At 45.3% G+C, this 18,125-nt stretch overlaps 1 protein-coding gene across 4 annotated transcripts in view; it reads right to left on the bottom strand.

The window, feature by feature from the left end:
* Nucleotides 1–1,107: 1,107 nt before the first annotated feature.
* AZIN2 (antizyme inhibitor 2) overlaps nucleotides 1,108–18,125 on the bottom strand; it is a gene marked incomplete at its 5' end in the record, with an annotated part of 33,241 nt that continues 16,223 nt past the window's right edge. For all 4 annotated transcript variants that reach the window (XM_079696406.1, XM_079696407.1, XM_079696408.1 and 1 more), the window contains 2 exons: nucleotides 1,108–1,548; nucleotides 4,871–5,085. In XM_079696406.1, the coding sequence (XP_079552532.1) occupies nucleotides 1,410–1,548; nucleotides 4,871–5,085 (354 nt within the window). In that variant the 3' untranslated portion in view covers nucleotides 1,108–1,409. The remainder of the gene's footprint in view (nucleotides 1,549–4,870; nucleotides 5,086–18,125) is intronic.

The raw sequence follows: 18,125 nt of genomic DNA, 5'->3' as shown, positions 1-18,125 counted from the left end.
CTGAGAATTGCTTGGTGGTGTGGGAAAAAAACCCACACATTATACTAGGCTTACCCAGTGAGAAGCTCGAGTGAAGATATAAAAACAATTGCAATGAAATGTCTAGACCAGGCAAGTCCACAGAGATGGAAAATAGATTCGTGGGTGCCAGGGCTGGGGGAGGGGAGAATGGGGAGTGACTGCTAGTGGATATGGGGTTTCTTTTTGAGGTAATGAACATGTTCTAGAATTAGGTGGTGGTGATGGTTGCACAAACTCTGAATATACTAAAAAACACCGAATTCTACACTTTGAAAGGGTGAATTTTAAGGCATGTGAATTATATCTCAATTTTTTTTAACTACAGAAGAAAAATCTTTAGGGTCACCAGTAGCAGCTGGGGGAACTCTAAAATCTGAACTCCTTTGCTAAGCAGCTCACACACCCCAGTTGCATAGCTTGAGACCCTAGCAATGTGAAGTCCTGAAGAGAACTGCCAGTGTCTGAGGAGACACGAGCATCAGAGCCGTTGGCACTGGATGTGGCAGCAGTCTGTGGCCAACCATGTTCTAACAATTACTGCCTGAATAAGCAAAACCAACCAGCACATAGTTGCATTACTCTGATTGCCTTGCTGACCTGCAAGGAGAGGAAGGGTACGGGGTCTCCTCAGAACCTCCCAGGGACCCACCTCTTTGCTCTTTATCTTTGGTATGAATTTCCAAAAGCGGTGTCAAATATTCAGTTTTCCCCACTTTGGGCCAGGACTTAAGCTCGCTGTTGGGTTCACACAGAAGCCCCTCACCAGCCATGAGCTGCAGCCCCGGTGCCACACGGAGACAACCGTGACCCCGACCCCAGCTCCTGACAGCTCCCCCTTCCTCACAAAGCCAGGCATGGAAGCTTGTGAAGACGAGAGAGGTGAGTCAGAGAAGTTGGGTGCCAGTGGGAGGTGCCCACACTGCAGTGGGTCAGGACCGAAGCAGAGGGCATGGGGTTATCATAGTAGCGTGGGGAAGTCTCGGCCCTGGCCTCACCCAGGCTGCTTCGTGGATTGAACCGCCGGGTTCCACTGGCGTATTAAACAACCGAAATATTTATTCGCTTCATATTTACAAAGGTGGGAAGCAGACCAAGGGAGACCCCAAGAACACCCCCATACCTGGCTGACCAGGCCCCTGGCGCTGCAGAGGAGGCAGACACAGCTGGAAGGGACAGGATTTATGTTGCATACTTGAACTACAGGGAGCGTAAGACTGGTCCTATTTACAGGGCAGAAACACTGCAGGGGGAGCGTGGGGCCGGCAGAGCGAGCGCCGGAGTCCTGGCCAGAGGGTGCTCCTGATCTCCACCTTCCCCTCCGCTCCCAGGGGCATCTCTGCGGCCCCGCTGGGGTTCTCCGCGGTCGGGGAGCGGGGGACGGGCCCCGCTCACATGATGCTCGCCGGGGTGAAGACAGGGCCCATGCACAAGGTGTCTGTGATCTCCCAGCCACAGGACAGAGGCTTGCACGTGCCCTCAGCGTCCTCGTCCTGTTCTGCAGGCAGCAGCTGTCCTCGCAGGGCTTCCCTGCAAGTGAGAGGGGGTCCCTGGAGGCAGCCAGCATGGGGCCCGCAGGCCAGGAACTCCTGATTGGCCGCTGCACTGGAAGACCTGGCGCCACTGGGGCCGCAGAACCCAGGGGCAGGGGCGGGGGAAGGCCTGCTGCCCCTTCGTCCTCCGCTGCTCCCTTCTCCCCCATAGTCTACCCCCACAAGGGAGAGGAACCCACATTCATTGATACGCCCACTGTTGGGCCAGGCACTTCGCTTACAGTAACTAGTATCCTCCCAAAACCCTGTAAGGGTGACGTTATCGTCCCCATTTTACTCTGAGGAAATTGAGACTCAGGAGTTACCTGCCCAAGGTCACCTCTTCTACCCTAGAAGGTGGTAGAACTAGGACTCAACCCAGCGCTCACTTCAGTGCCCACATTCTTCATATCCCCAGCTTAGTACTTTAAAAAAAGCATCTGCCTCCCCTCAAACTCTACAAGCTGTTTCTCCTACCTCCCCACGTTAATAAACGGCTCCTGCTCTTGCCACAAGTTGTCTTCTTCCCACACCCAGTAGATCCCTGCTGAGCCTAGTTCCTGAGCATCCTCAAAGGTACCTGCTTCTCTCCATTCCCGCTGACACCACCATCTCTAGCCGGGAAAGTGCAGTCTCCCTGATCTGCTCTTGCCCCCTCTGGACAATTCTGACCCAGGTTCATCTTCCCAAAACGCAAACCCCTGCTCTTGAGTCGCCAGCAGTTTCCCTCCACTGTCAGGCCCCACAAGATCTGGCCCCTGCCAGCCTCTCCCATCACACACAACAGTGCTGCCTGGTTGCCAGCCACAGCAGCCATCTTTTGGGCTCACGTCTCATCCTAGGCCTGTGCACATCAGGCCTCTGCCTGCACCATCAACCGTTCGCTGAGCCCCACAGCCCAGTGTACTTCATAGCAACAAGGGTTCAATGCCTGCTTCCCTGACGTTCCTCCAACTATAGCAGGGCAGGGGATATGTCTGAGTTACTCACTGCCTAGTGGCCCCAACAGCAGGCTGGCACATGGTAAACACTTGGTGAGGAGGAGTGGACGCTGGGTAGGAGGACAGGGAAAGAGTACTGGGTTCAGTGTCAAGAGGCCTGGGGGTAGGGGCAGCATGACAGCCTGTCCTTGACTTCTGCCAAGTTCTGCTTCCCCACAAAACCCTCCCCCTTCCACCTACATCTTCCCTTCCCTCCCTTCATACTTCCAGTCTATTCTACTCCCCCACCTGCAGGAAGGCCTCCCTCTTTGCCGATATGTGCAATTCAGCAGCAAATCAGTCCGTATCTTTGCAGAGTCCAGTCAGGCCGCTCCCTTCCAGGTGGGAGGTCCTCTGGGCCAGGCACCCTCTGTCTGAGCCTCTGTCTCCTTATCTTTCAAAACGGGTTTTGAAAGATATGTTTCTTAGAACCCCTCACTGGCTCCCTACTGCCTTCAAGATCAAGTCCAACCTGGGCCTCCAAGGTCCTTCTTGATCTATTCTTCCCCACAGTCCACTCCAGCCAGCCAGAGCTACTAAAAATTCTTTGGCTGGACTAGACTCTGAAGCCCCTACCCGTCCTGGCCCAGACCACTCTCCTGTCAGCTTGCCTGGCCCTCCTTACCCATCAGGCCTCCTGAGAAGCAGCCCTGTCCACCCTCCCCAGCCCGCTGGCCCTCCCTCCCTAGTGACCTTGGCACTCTCTATGCCAGGGTCTGTGTATGCAGGTCCACGCCTTGGCTCACCACGTTCTCAGATGCTCTTTTACCCCCCAGGACCCAGCACAGAGCCAGACTCTAAAGTAGGACATTTTGATGAGGCCCCTTTAATATGGGGATTTTTTGACATGGCCATTTCAATATATCAAAATTTTGTGTTCCTAAGTAATGAGTGCATCTGACTCCCTGCAGCCTCACCCAACTCTGTTTGCTGGTGATGGTGCCAGGATGGGATAAAGAAGTTTGTGTGATTATTGGGTTTTTTTTGTTTTTTGGGGTTTTTTTGGCGATACGCGGGCCTCTCACTGTTGTGGCCTCTCTCACTGCGGAGCACAGGCTCCGGACGCGCAGGCTCAGTGGCCATGGCTCACAGGCCCAGCCGCTCCGCGGCATGTGGGATCTTCCCAGACTGGGGCACAAACCCGTGTCCCCTGCATCGGCAGGCGGACTCTCAACCACTGCGCCACCAGGGAAGCCCCGATTATTGTTTTTTTACTTTTGCTTTTTAGGCCTTGTCAAAACACCCCTGATGTCAAAATGGTGGCATCAGCCTATCCTGTGCCCCTGCAGGGAGTAGAAACAACAGGTTTGTTGACTGGATAAATGACATGCAACTTTGATACTGAGCCCCATCAGGCCTGGCATTTGGTAGCACTGTTCCGGCGGCGGTGGGTGGGGGTGGGGGGTGCAGGGAAGAGGCTCAGGAACCCAGCATGCCCCTGGGGACGCAGGCTGTACTTGCTCCTGAGGGCCCAGCATAAAAGCCCCTCCCAACTGCCCCAGCCTCCAAAGAGGGGGCCTCTTCATCACTGACCAGCTGTGTGACCTCAAGCAAGTGACCTCTGTTTGTGTGGGTAAAAGGAGATCATCAAAAGGTGCCTAATGTAGGGCCTGACAGAAAGTTTCAACAAATGTGAATTTCTTTCCATCTGGCCTCACTGGATCCCACTGCTGGCCTGCTGTGGGCAAGCTCAGCGAGCAGGCGAGTCTTTGTCTTTCCCGGGTCACAAAGCAGCCACCCAAGTGATCGGCTCTATCTACATCTGCCCTTGTATTCCCTTAATCCACCCAGTAGTTAGAGTGGTCTTTCAGGCTTCGAACCAGTCCCTGCTTGCTGCTGCTCAAAGCTCTCCACTTCCTTCAAGGCCCTTCCCGGATCCAGCCCTGCTCCTCCAGCGCCGACCAACCTCGTGTACTTTCCTGAAGTTATGCTTGCTCCCTGTTCCTTCTGCCTGGAACCCCCTTCCCGCCCCTCCTGCCACCTAACTCCCACTCGTCCACCAGGCTTTGGCTTCATCCTTCCTTCCTCGGGGAGGGAGATCTGGGCCTTGGGATGGGGGCGGGGCTCTAAGCCTCCAGAGCCTGCCCCCCTCCCTCCAGCACTGCATTATCAGGAGTGTCTGCTTCTGTGTCTCTCACGGGACTCTGAGCTCCTCAAGAGAAGCTCAGTCTCATTCATGGCCACAGCCAAGCACAGGCCTCACTTGGAATCAGCAGCCAAGAGCTACTTGTCACATTGGGTTACACAGGAGCAGGGACCCAAACCTGGGGTTCCCCTTATTGCTTCTGCCCAGGCTGCTCCCTTCTCCCCCCACTCCATTTCCCAGCAGGGCCCCCTTACCAGGCCACCCGGGACATGGCATAGGTGATGCAGCAGGTCTGGGCGCCCCCGAGGAGGGAACCTCTGCCCACGGTGTAGGCGCCCATGTTCTCAAAGACCAGCCAGTCCCCTACATGTAGTTGCGGCAGCCACAGGCCCTCGGCGATGCAGTCACAGCCTTCGATCACTGGGCCCCATAGGCTGCTGCTGTACAGGGGCTGCTCCGTGGATGGTTTCTGCAGGAGAGAGGGATGACAACGATCAGCTTTCCTGGGCATACGTGCACAGCCTGAGCACCCCCTCCCTCTGAAGCCTGCGTGGCTCCCAGAGCCAATAGAATAAAGACTTGATGGTCCTCCGAGCCTGCAGTTAAGGCCCTCCCACTTCTCTGCATTCATTGCTTCCTACACTGTGAAGCCACAGTGCCTGGTCTTGTATCCAGGCTCCAATACTTGCTAGCTGTGTGACCTTGGGCAAGATACTTTATCCCTCTGTGCATCAGTTTGCTCATCTGTAAAATGGGAATAATAACAGTACCAACCTCACAGGGCTACTGAAAGGATAAATGAGTATAGGTAGAGCATGTAGAACAGTGTCTGGCACATGGCAAGGGCCCAGTAAGTTAGCACTATCTTTATTATTGTTGGTGTTGCTGTCAGCTCCTGGCTTGGGCCTTCACTGGTGTGTCTGCCACTTTCCAGACCCTGGGTGGGTCCCCCCCTCTGCAGCCCTTCCCCCTCCCTCAAATCAGAGATTGTCCTCTGGGCCCAGCCCTGGGGCTCCTTCTTCTTTGCAGGCCTCCACGATCCCCTCCTTCCATGCCAGGCCTGGTAACAGGAGCTAGAAGCACACCAGTGAGTTAGACCCTCCCTCCCTCCCTCCCTCCCTCGGGCTCTCAGTCTGGTGAGGAAGACGGGCCTCCCACAGACAGTCACAGGGTGACCTGCCAGAGGTCACAGAGGACCTCACAGGGTAGATAGAATTACTCCCATTTCAGGGAAACCAAAGTTCTGAGAGATTAAGTGACTTACCCAAAGACACAACTAACAATGACATAGTATTTTTATTTTTTTTAAGTGACTTCCAAATCCAGGAAAGAAATCTGTAACATAGGCCATTTGCGGACAACCAAGATATCAGTGCAGTTTGTCACAGTGTAGGGATCCTGCCAGGCAGGTCCTAGAGGAGGAGTCATGACTGAAAGATGGACAGGAGCGAATCCTGGCTGAATCGTGCCGTTGAAAGCCCCTCGTTCCAGTTAGTCCAGCTGCTCTGGGCTCCCCAGGTAAACCCTGCTTCCCTTCCCCCAGCCCCAGCCATCCCCATGCTATTCCCTGAGGCTCCAAACCTACCAATTCCTAATTTTCCTTTAGATCTCAGCTTCCTCATGGAAGCTTTCCTAAGGCTCCCCAAGCTTTGTCGTCATAGCATGTACTATGATTTATGATTAGATATTTATGAAATGTATCACCCAGGCCTGTCTTCCCTGTCAGACTATAAATTCCATGAGTCCAGAGATCACGACAGTCTTGTTTACCCCCATCTCCTCCAAGCCTAGCAGTCTGGCATACAGTAGGTGCTTTTGTCAATAATATTTCTTAAGTGAATGAATGAATAAATGAATAAGGAATACATGAGTGATGAGAAAGAGGAAGAGCCAAAAAGAAAGAAAAAGAAGGTACGAATGGAAGCCATCAAAGAGCCTAGAAGGAAGGAGGCAGCGGAGGAAACCAATGGAGGATGAAGGAAAGGTGTTTCAGTACCTCAGCCAGGAGCAGGAATGAGTCAGACTGAGAAGAGTCGTGGGTGCCATAAGCAGAAATAATACTCATAGTTGACAAAAAGTTAATGCATAAGCCACTGTCTCATTAATAAAGAAAAACATGCACGTTATTAAAATCAAACATGAGAACTATCCTATACTCATTAATTCATTCAATAGGAACTTATTAAGCACCTACTATATGCCAGGCTCTGATCTAGGAGCTGCAGATGCATCAGTGAACACACACCCAAAAAAACAAAGTTCCTGTGCTCATGAAGCTCACATTCTAGGAAAGCGAGACAAACCAATACATCCTTGTTCATATAACTTAACAAGCTTGTTCACCAGCTTCGTTAATGAGTAAAATTCATCTTAGTTGCTCTGAATTATTTCCCTTAGCTCCAGTTGTTAAAAAACAATAAGCTAGAGACTTCCATGGTGGTGCAGTGGTTAAGAATCCACCTGCCAATGCAGGGGACACAGGTTCGAGCCCTGGTCCGGGAAGATCCCACATGCCGCAGAGCAACTAAGCCCATGTGCCACAACTACTGAGCCTGTGCTCTAGAGCCCGCGAGCCACAACCACTGAGCCTGCATGCCACAACTACTGAAGCCCGCGCGCCTAGAGCCCGTGCTCCGCAACAAGAGAAGCCACCGCAATGAGAAGCCCACGCACCGCAACAAAGAGTAGCCCCCGCTCGCCCGCGCGCAGCAACAAAGACCAAACGCAGCCAAATAAATAATTTTTTTAAAAATTAAAACAAAAAAACAATAAGCTAACTTTTAAAGAATTGTGAGAGGAAATGCTATATAATTGTATCCATGAGGATCCTTAAGAAAATAGGTTCCAAAGATTCTTCCACAATAAAATAAAAAGGAACTCTTGAGTTATAATCAGAGTTCTCTCACTTCTTAGTAGTGGTATAAATTTAAAAATGGGTGGAAAAGAAAGATTTTTAAACTTCACAGGAAATAATGCAATTATCATTTAAAACCTTAAAAAAAAGGAAACAAAAAAGGAATATGCAAAATAAATGTTCCAAAAGCATGTGGGGACAGGCTTGTAAGTCTCAGCTCTATTTATGAGTCAGAAAACTGAATGGAAATGGACAGGCACCTGTAAAAATACAAGATGCCCAGTCTGCTACTAGGGCCCCCTCTGAGAGAGAGGGCAGGGGGTTCCTACTTTACAAAGCGTGCCCACCACTACTTCACACCTCATCTGGGAGGCAGTTGCAATTCCCCTGTTACAGATGAGAAAACTCAGAAGAAATGACCTGCTCCAGGTTCTGGAGGGGGTTAGCAGCAGAACTCCAGGTGGTCCCAGACAAGGTGCCTCCTAGCTGCACCTGAATGGCTGCTTTCCTCAAAGAGGCCCAATAGGTGAGCAGATCCACAGATGAAACAAGGTGAAACATTTAGAATGGCACATGGCTTTGATGGAATCCCTAAATAGTTCCCCAACTTTTAAAGAATAAATCAATTAACTCCTATACTGCATAAAGTGTACAGAAATATTTTCAAAGGGAAAAAAATGGGATGAGCAAGGGCTGCACACAAAAAGGAAAAAGAGGAAACAGAATGAAAGCCTATGATCAAAATCTCACTTGTGAACATATACGCAAAAATCCAAAATGAATCCCTAGCTAATCAAATCCACACTCATATTCAAAGAATCACTTTCAATGATCAGATAATTTGTCTCTAAATGGAAGGCAGGGATGATATGAGCAAGGCAATCACTGGCTTCATCGTAATATGGAAAATATAGATCTACAATTCAAATTTAATTTTCCCAATACATGTCAACATGGCATTCAATAGCCTATAGCATCTCTTCTTGATTAAAACTACAGACAAAACTAAACCCCACAATGAAGAGAAACTATTTAAAATAAGGAGCCAACTCTAACTTAATGGGGATACACTAGAATGGCTTCATTTCAGAACTAGAAGCAACCTTAGTAATTAAAGTTAAGCCCCCTCATTTTCCAGATGAAGAAACGAGAGAAACAGGGCCCAGAGAGGTTAAGTAATTTGCCTAATGTTACTCAGCTACTGTATGGCAGAGCCAGGACTCAGACCCACATCTTCTGACTCCAAGTCTGAAGCTTTCTGTCATCATTTCTATTTTATATAGCATGAGAAATGCTGGCAATAGCTAGCAGGGAAAAAATAAACAATATAGAGAAAATAAAGAAATAAAATATCACATTGCAGATAACACTTGCCCACCTGGAAAAAAAAGGGGAGAGAGGTAGTTACTAGAGGAACTCAGTTTCAGCATGCAAGCCAGTGTCTCAGCTCAAACACGCAGGGGACCATCTTCACTCACGACAGTAATGAAAGCATTACTAAACTCAGGGATGTACTTGGGCCACAATAATACTTATTCAAAGAAAATAATAAAACCTTAAAAGGAGAGATAAAATACAAGAGCCCTACCCTCTCCTAGCTAGAAAAGCTTAGTAAAGCAAAAAAGAGAATTCTCTCCAATTTAATAGATAGATTAAATATGCTACGACTAACTAAAACTCCCAGGATATTTTTCTAAACGTTAGAAACAATATGACAAAAAATAAACATGAGCCTATCACAGGATATTAATAAGTAGCAGTGACAGACTCAATTTTTTGTTAAATGTTTAATTCATACAAAAGGACATTTGTATCATGTGTAAAATAAAAAGAATAATGATAAAATGAATATCTGTGTACCCACTGCCCAGCTAAAGAAATAGAACATTTCCTTTATCTTTGAAATCCCCATCCCAATGACATGTCCCTTCCCAAACCCCTCCAGAGGTAACCATTATCTGGAATTTTGTTTTCATTATTCTTTTGCTTTACTTTCTTTTCCATGAGTATACCTAACCCTAAACAATTTAGAATTTGATTTTGAACTTTTTTAAATGTATATAATTGGAAATATAGGGTATGTAATCTCTGCAACTTGCTTTTTTGTTTATTTGAAACTTACATTCCCAAGATTCATCCAACTGATGCATGTAGATATAATTCCAATAAGCTGCATAGAATTCATTGTATGGAATACACTGTAATTTATTTGATTATTACCCAGCATCAAGACAACATTAAGGTTGTTTCCAATGTTTTGTATTATATAAATTGCTCCTGTGAACATTCTGACATCTCTTCAAATACACATGCCCAGAGTTTCTATGCAATATATACCTAGGAACTTGCTGGGAGAGTATACACATGTCTAACTTTACCTAAATAATGCCAGCTTGTTTCCCAAAGTAGAAATACCAACTCCACCTAGCAGTATCTAAGAGATCCAACTCTCTATATGCCACCAACACTTGATATTGTCATGCTTTTAATTTTTTTCTAATCTAGTTGGTAGAAGATGTATCTTGTTTTCCTTTTACTTTGCATTTCCTTGATTACCAATGAGGTTGAGCACCTTTGCATTTTCTATTTGGCTTTCCTCTTCTGTGAACTGCCTGTTAAAGTCTTTTGCCCCTATTTCTATTGCTTTCTGCTTCACTTTTTTCCCCTTATTTTCATAAGATTCTTATTTGTCTCTGTTTCAAGAATCCTTCATATATTCTCTCTACTAATCCCTTATCAATTATATATGTGCTTCAGTATTTTTCTCTCACTTTATGATTGCCTCCTTCCTTTCACTAACAGATGAGCAGAAGCTCTTCATTTTAATGTAGACAAACATCAGTCTTCCTTTTTGGTTTTAAAGATATTCTTCACTGTTTTTTCCTATTTCAAGGCCAAACAGATACTCCCCTATATTGGTCTCTGGAATTTATATATATGTATGGTGTAAGATAGGGATCCAGTTTCATTTTTTGCATATGGACAATCAGGTGGTCTAGCATGATATGCTTTGCAAGTGCTGTCAAATCATGTTTCCAGATATATGTGGATCTTTTTTGTGCTCTCAACTATGTTTTGCTGGTCTATGTGTTTATGCCACTCTCCAAACCAAACTATTTTAATAAACTTCTACTATTTTAGTGGGTACTCTAGACATTTACATTTTAACATGCATACCTAACATAAAGTCTAAAATTAATCGGTATCTTTACCTTCTGCTCAAACAATTCAAAATCTTTGAAGACCAACTTGGTTACTCTACCTCCCAACTTACATTCTGTTGCTATCCAGTGTTTTAGTCTATCTTATTTGTGACAGAGGCTGCTAGTTGCCTACCCCCAGCAATTTCAATCTTCAATGTTTGCTGGGCACATGTCCACCTAGAATAAAGACTATATTTCTCAACTTCCCTTGCAGGTAGTTATGGCCATAAGATGAAAGCATAAGTACTTTCAGGAAATTTCCTTGAAAGACAACTGGCAGAGGGACTTCTCTTATTTCCTATAATGGCTGGAGCTTCAAATTGCACCTACCAAGATGGGGGCAACACCTAGAAACAGGTACAACTAAAAGCCATATGGTTCCATGTGAATATGAAACCACTATACCAGCTCTGAATTGCCTGCATCCAGACAGTTGCATAAGAGTAAAATAAACTTCAGTGTCTTGTTCTAGTCACGTAATTGGTGGTGGTGGTGATGCTGGTGCCAGTCAGTGATCCTTTAAATATGCCCGCACATTTACCTACCTTTGCTCATCATTCATTCCTGCAACTCAGGCCATCCATCTGGATAATTTTCCTTATGTCTGAAATATATCCTTTAGAATTTCCTTTAGTGAAGATCTATCTCTCAGTATATGCTTGTCGGAAAATGCCTATGTTTCATACTCATTCTTGAAAAACAATTTTGCTGGATATAAAATTCTAGGTTGATAGATTGAAGCTGCTATTCCACTATCTTCTGCCTTCCATTGTTACAGGAGAAAAATAAGCTGTAAGTCTAATTAACATTCTTCTACAGGTATTCTTCTGTCTTATTTCTCTCACTAGTTTTATGATCTTCTCCTTGTCTCTGGTATTCAGTGTCACTAATATGTTGTCTAGGTATGGATTTATTTTTAGGTAACATACTTGGAATTTGTTGGATTTCCCAAATCTAAGAATAAGTGTTCCTCCCTTTCATTTTATTAACTGTCTGCCAGCTATTAATTTTTTTAATTTTAATTTATTTATCTTGCCTCTCAGCTCCAAATCCACCCTTCTTTGCCCTGGTTTGTGATGCTGGAGTAAGACATTTCTTCTTTACTATCCATCTCTATGTTAGGCTTTGTCAATAGAAGTTGCTGGAAAGACACTGCAAGAACAGGTCAGGAAGAAGGGACTTTCCTCCTTTTAGCCTGATGTTTTCTGTGTGGCCACCTCTGGTTCAGGGTATGAGGGTCTGGCTGCATTCACTTCAGTGGCCCCCACAGTTCAACTTTGGCCTGCACAGTCCAACAAGCTTCCCTCCACTCCACAGCAGGCTGCTTCTGTGATGCAGTTGTGTTGGGAACCCTCTGAAAGTTTCTTTGCCACTGGTAGGCTGCACATCCTTGTAATAGCCACAGCCTCTCTTTAAAGGTTTCAATCTCAGCCTTGGAGGGAGAAGCCCTCCTCTAAGTTTCTTCCTTTTTCACTCTCCCTTACACCAGGGGTAGTAACTGCCTTTATCCTTATTAGTAATTAACCATCTTTAAAGTTAGCAATTCTTTATATTAAAATTCCCCTGTTCAAATTACTTGTCTCGTTTCTGTATCCTGATACAATCTCTTCCTGAAACTATGATTAGACATTATGCCTTCTCATTCTATCTACCACTTCTTTTGCCTTTCTTATTTTCTTTCCTATCTCTGTTTCTTTGTGCTACATTTGCATAGTTTCTTCAGCTCTATCTTCCCATTCCCTAATTCTCTCTTCAACTGTCTCTAATATCTTTCTTACCCTGTGCATAAGTTCAATTTTCATATATTTCATTTCTAGAAGTTCTATTTAGTCCTTTTAAAAATCTGTTAGTTCATGTTTTTATATTTGCTTACTTTGGGGTCATATTTTCAATTTATTATTTCTTTAAACATTGTAAATATTTTTATTTTTAGCATCTGATAATTCCAGTACATGTAGTAATTGCAGGTTTGAATCTGCTGTCTATTGCTTCTGCTGGTTCCCCCTCATGGTGACTTGTTTCTTTGTGTTTTGTGATTTTTTATTGTGATCTCATGTACCTTGGAACTTTATCTGTGAGAATTTTTAAAAGCCTAGGTTGAGGAGTCCTCCTCCAGAGAGAATTTGTGTTTGCTTCTGCAAGATAAAATGAATTCTAGGCTTGAGGTTTTTCAGACCACACAGTTAATATGAATTTGGGCAACAAACCCAAGAAAAGGCCAGCTTGTGGTTTCAAATCCTCATTTTTTTGCTCTCTTCCAACTACTAATAAGATCAAAACAGACAAGTTTTCTTGCTGTCCTCCTCTGTGGGAGTTTTTCCTAATATTCTCTTACACTAATGATTATGTACTTTTTCAGGGTTCCCAGATTTATGTGAGGGATCCTATCATATTCTCTATCTTGACTAGTCACTAGGAACACACACAGCTATGAAAACTGAAGATCAGTGCTAAAAGGATTCAGTATACGCCTCCCAGAGAGAAAGCCAGTTTCAGAGTTAGGTTTTCTCTCTGGATTAATTAATTCACTTAACACATATTTGAATAGTCACTGTTGTATGTGCTTGGGACACACTAGTGAACAAAATAGACAAAGATCCTTGTCCTCATGGCGTTTATAGTCTAGCAGGAGGGAGGAAAACAAAATAAAGAAGTTATATACTGTGTTATAAAGCAATTAAAAAACAACAGACCAGGTGGGGGGTACAGGTGTAATATTAAATAAGGTGTAAGGTGTCAGGGTAGGCCTCCTTTAGGGCAAGGACCTAAAGGAGGTGAGGAGTGAACCAGTGTGGTACCTAGAAGAGAAGTGATCCAGGCAGAGGGGAAAGCTGGTGCAAAGATGCTGAGGCAGGAACATGCTGGGTGAGTTCAAGGAACTGCAAGGAGGCTGGTATGATCAGAGTGGGGTGAGCAAGGTGAAGATGGTGGGGGAGGTGGTCAGAGAGGAAACAGGGTCAGATCACAAAGGGCTGCGGGAGCTACTATAAGGGCTCTGGCTTTAATATGGAGTGAGACAGGAGCCAAAGAAGGGTTTTAGGCGGAAAAGAGACATGATTTGATTTACATTTAAAAAGGATCCCTCAGGCTGGTGAGTTGACTGGCTTTTACTCTAAGTGAAATGGAGATTCCTACTTTCACTTATTTTTTGACCTCTGAAGATTCCCTGCTATCTCTTAAGTCAGGACACAGTTTTCTTTGTTGTCAGTGGGGAGGCTGTTTGAGGTATCTAGTCTACCACATTGCTGGAAATAGAAGGCACCCTACCAGTTTTCTAAACATAGCACAAAGCTGTTGTCAAAAGAATGGGATAAAAACTAGAGATCATTGAAAAAGAATGAAATTAATGTACAGTATGGCAAAGCAGAAATAAAACAAAAAAGGGTTAGAAATCATTACTTAAGAATTTTTAAGACAAGAACTAACCAGATCCAGACCTGACAAGTACTACTGCAATATATTCCACATGGATTCACAGTTTTTAAACCATAAATAATTAGAATAAAATACAATGACAAGTAAGAAAGCCCAATCTTGGCAAGGGGGGGTGTCTCTGTACAGAGTGGGGCAACTAGAGCTTGTACCCTGAATTTTTCTTCCCAAGATTCTCGTAAAACTCCCATGGTACTTGCCCCCTCTGGGTCCCTCCCCACACCTAACTATACCTTGCATTTATGAAGTGCTAATATCCATTTATTGAATTGCATCTTTATACCCTAAATATATGTCATTTTAGACCACTCAGTGAACATTTAAAATGTTTATAAATAAAGAGTCCACCTAACATATCAGTAAAGAAAACCATGTCTCATAGTATATAATTTTTTTAAGTTAAAAACAATGTGCAGTATAACACTTAAAAAAAAAACAGGAATGAAAGTAAATTTTAACAATAGTTGTCTCTGAATGGTGGGATTAGTGGGTTATTTTATTTTACTGTTTGTGCTAAATTTTTCTCCAATAAGTGTTCTATTTGTTATATATATACACCATATATATGGTAATCTATAACCCGCAGAGCAGTTAGAGACAAATTTCCTTACTATTAATTACAGCACACTTAGTTAAGATATATGATAGTGTGTTGAAACTTCTATGAAAGAATAACAAAGAATCACAAAACTAAAATAATAAACCATCAGATTAAGAAAAAATATATGTATCAAATATTATATTAAATACATACACACATGCATGTGCAGGCTCATCTTCATTTGCAAGAACAAAAAACTTTAAGACCTCCAATATTAGGCGAACAGAGGATATAAAAATATATTGACGGGACTTCCCTGGTGGCGCAGTGGTTAAGAATCCGCCTGCCAATGCAGGGGACTCTGGTTCGATCCCTGGTTCGGGAAGATACCACATGCCATGAAGCAACCAAGTCCGCGCACAACAACTACTGAGCCTGCGCTCTAGAGCCCACAAGCCACAGCTACCGAGCCCACGCACCACAACTACTGAAGCCCGTGTGCCCTAGAGCCCACGCGCTGCAACTACTGAGCCCAAGTGCTGCAACTACTGAAGCCTGCGTGCCTAGAGCCCGTGCTCCGCAACAAGAGAAGCCACCACAATGAGAAGCCCGGGCACAGCAACGAAGAGTAGCCCCCACTCGCCGCAACTAGAGAAAGCCCGCACAGCAACAAAGATCCAACACAGCCAAAAAGTTTTTTAATTTTTTAAATAAAAAGAAAAAATAGAAAAAAGAAAATGGTCACAGCACATAATACTGGTGAGCTTATTGTGAAATGGTACAAATGGTAACAATAAATATTGGTCCAAGCTTTGAGGAAAACAATCTGACAATACGTATCAAGAGGTACAAAAATGCTCAAATCATTTTACCCGGTAGTCCTATTCCAGAGACGGGGGTGGGGGAGGGGGAAGCTGGGGCGAAGTGAGAGAAGCATGGACATATATACACTACCAAATGTAAAATGGATGGCTAGTGGGAAGCAGCCGCATAGCACAGGGAGATCAGCTCAGTGCTTTGCAACGACCTAGAGGGGTGGGATAGGGAGAGTGGGAGGGAAGCTCTAGAGGGAGGGGATATGGGGATATATGTATGCATATGGCTGATTCACTTTATTGTACAACAGAAACTAACACAGCATTGTGAAGCAATTATACTCCAAAAAAGATGTATAAAAAAAGAAAAGAAAATAGTTTTTAAAAGGGAATATACTTTAAGCATGTGCATTGAGGCAGCATACAAAGAGACTAACAAAGAGCATTCTAGGCAGAGGGAGTACTCATAGAAACATGAATAAGAATAAACAAAAATTAGCAATGCCCAAATGCCCAACAATGGCGAGATTTTACAAGGAGGCGGTGATTTTATAGAGAGGCCATCATTTTATAGGAAAGTATCAATAGTCAAGAGCTTGTTCTTTGGCAGCAGACAGGTAATCAAAGGTGAATAAGACATGAACTCTGCCCCCAAGGGTCTACAGTTTATTCCTTTATCAACTGTGTGACTTTTGAGTCAGTTGCTTCACCACCCTATGCCTCAGTTTTCTCATCTGTAAAATCAACTATATAAACCATTTATGAGGGGAGATCTGAACACTAACTAGATGACAGGGGATACTATGGAACTGCTCATTTTTTAGTTTGGTGATGTTACTGTGTTCTTTTTTTAAGTCCTTATCTTTTAGTGACAACTACTAAAATATTTTTGAAAAAAGTTCAATAACATTTGTTCTGTAGTTTTTGTACTCTTCTCATGACACTGTTGTAGTTTGTGTACTACTCTCTCTCTCTCTCTCTCTCTCTCTCTCTCTCACACACACACACACACACACACACACACACACGTTTCTACCCAGCGGGATTGTATTTCCAAGACACAGGCAATTATTCCTCACTTACTGTCTTCTGCAGACCTCAGCACAATGCCTTGCATGTGGAGGGTACTCAAATATTTGTTGAATTTTTTAAAAAGAAAAGAAACAAAAAGGAGCCATGCATATTCCAATGATGAGAAGAAAACCCTGAACCAAGGATTATGTTTAAAATGAGTTTTTCTCCCTGAGGTCCAAAAACAAAGTGCCTGGGCACGAAGTGCAGGGTACAAAGCTGCCATCCTGGCAAGTGAGGGGCACCTTCCTTGGGGAAGAAAGTGCAGATACCCCTGGCCAGGCTGGGTCCCTCTGACACACTCCCAGCCCAACTGTAGCTAACTGACTATGTGTGCTGTCACCTACACCGGTGTCTGTCTCCACGGCCACACCGCGGGCCCCACCCTGGGTATGGTCACGTGGCAGGACTCCTAAGTGGTTGACAGCCTGAAGAAGAAACCTCAGCACCCACCAAAGGAGGAACAGCACAGGCCACAGGGAGGGTCAGTACCATCCTGGTGCCCAAGTCAGGAACACCAACTAGAGACTGATCAGCCAGAGCGCCTGGAGCAGGTATGGGGCTGGGCTGGGACTACAGCCCTGCTCGCTCATCTGAAGAGCTGATGAAGGGAATGGGGAGTGGGCCAGGGACGGCCTGCAACAGAAAGAAGGGAGCGGAACCGGGACTGGGAGGGCGACTGGAAGGGAGAGTAACTGGGAAGCAGCTGCTGCCTGCTGTGTAGCCTGGGGCTTGGCTGGCCTAGACCCGGTGCTTCCTCTGTGTGGTAGGATGTGGGAGACCACAGGAATGCAGGGAATGCTCGTTCATCACCGTAGAAAACTGAATTCCTGAGCACGTCGGGAAGGCTTACTCAGACAAGGCAGCTATGGAATGAATATCCATCAAGTCGCGGGTAGGGTAGGGGCGCCTGGAGGAGAGAGGGGCTCCCTCTGCCAGCAGTAGAGGAGAGGCAGGAAGAACTACAAAGAGGAGCTAACGTCTGATTGCCTCTGGAAAAACTAGTCAGCATGGAAACGGAAAGAAAAACAAAAACACATATTGAAAGCTCACGATGGTCTAGGTACTAGTTAGGCACTTAAGTTTCCTTCCCAAAGCAAGACCACACAAAGGCCTGGAGATGTGAAAATCTTACAAGTGTGTCTGATTTTCTTTCCCCTCTTAACAATGCCCGCTAAAGCTGCCAGAGGCCCTGGGCTGGATTCTGCAGGCTAGAAGGAATGTTCTGTCTATTCCTATTCCTTTGTTAACATGGAAAACTCATTAAAGATGAATTTTTACTTCTAGGAATTTACCCCAGAGCAGTGATCAGAGATGGATGTCAAGATAGACCCACAAAGCTCAAAAACAGGAAACCAAATGGACAATCACTAGAGTTAGATGGGCTAAAATATTATGTAGTCATCAAGAAGCGTGTTGTCAGGGCTTCCCTGGTGGCGCAGTGGTTGGGAGTCTGCCTGCCGATGCAGGGGACACGGGTTCGTGCCCCGGTCCGGGAGGATCCCATGTGCCGCGGAGCAGCTGGGCCCGTGAGCCATGGCTGCTGAGCCTGCGCGTCCGGAGCCTGTGCTCCGCAGCGGGAGAGGCCACAAC

Source organism: Hyperoodon ampullatus, assembly GCF_949752795.1.
Source record: "Hyperoodon ampullatus genome assembly, chromosome: 2".
Lineage (NCBI taxonomy): Eukaryota > Metazoa > Chordata > Mammalia > Artiodactyla > Ziphiidae > Hyperoodon > Hyperoodon ampullatus.
This window is presented reverse-complemented; position numbering and strand designations above follow the sequence as displayed.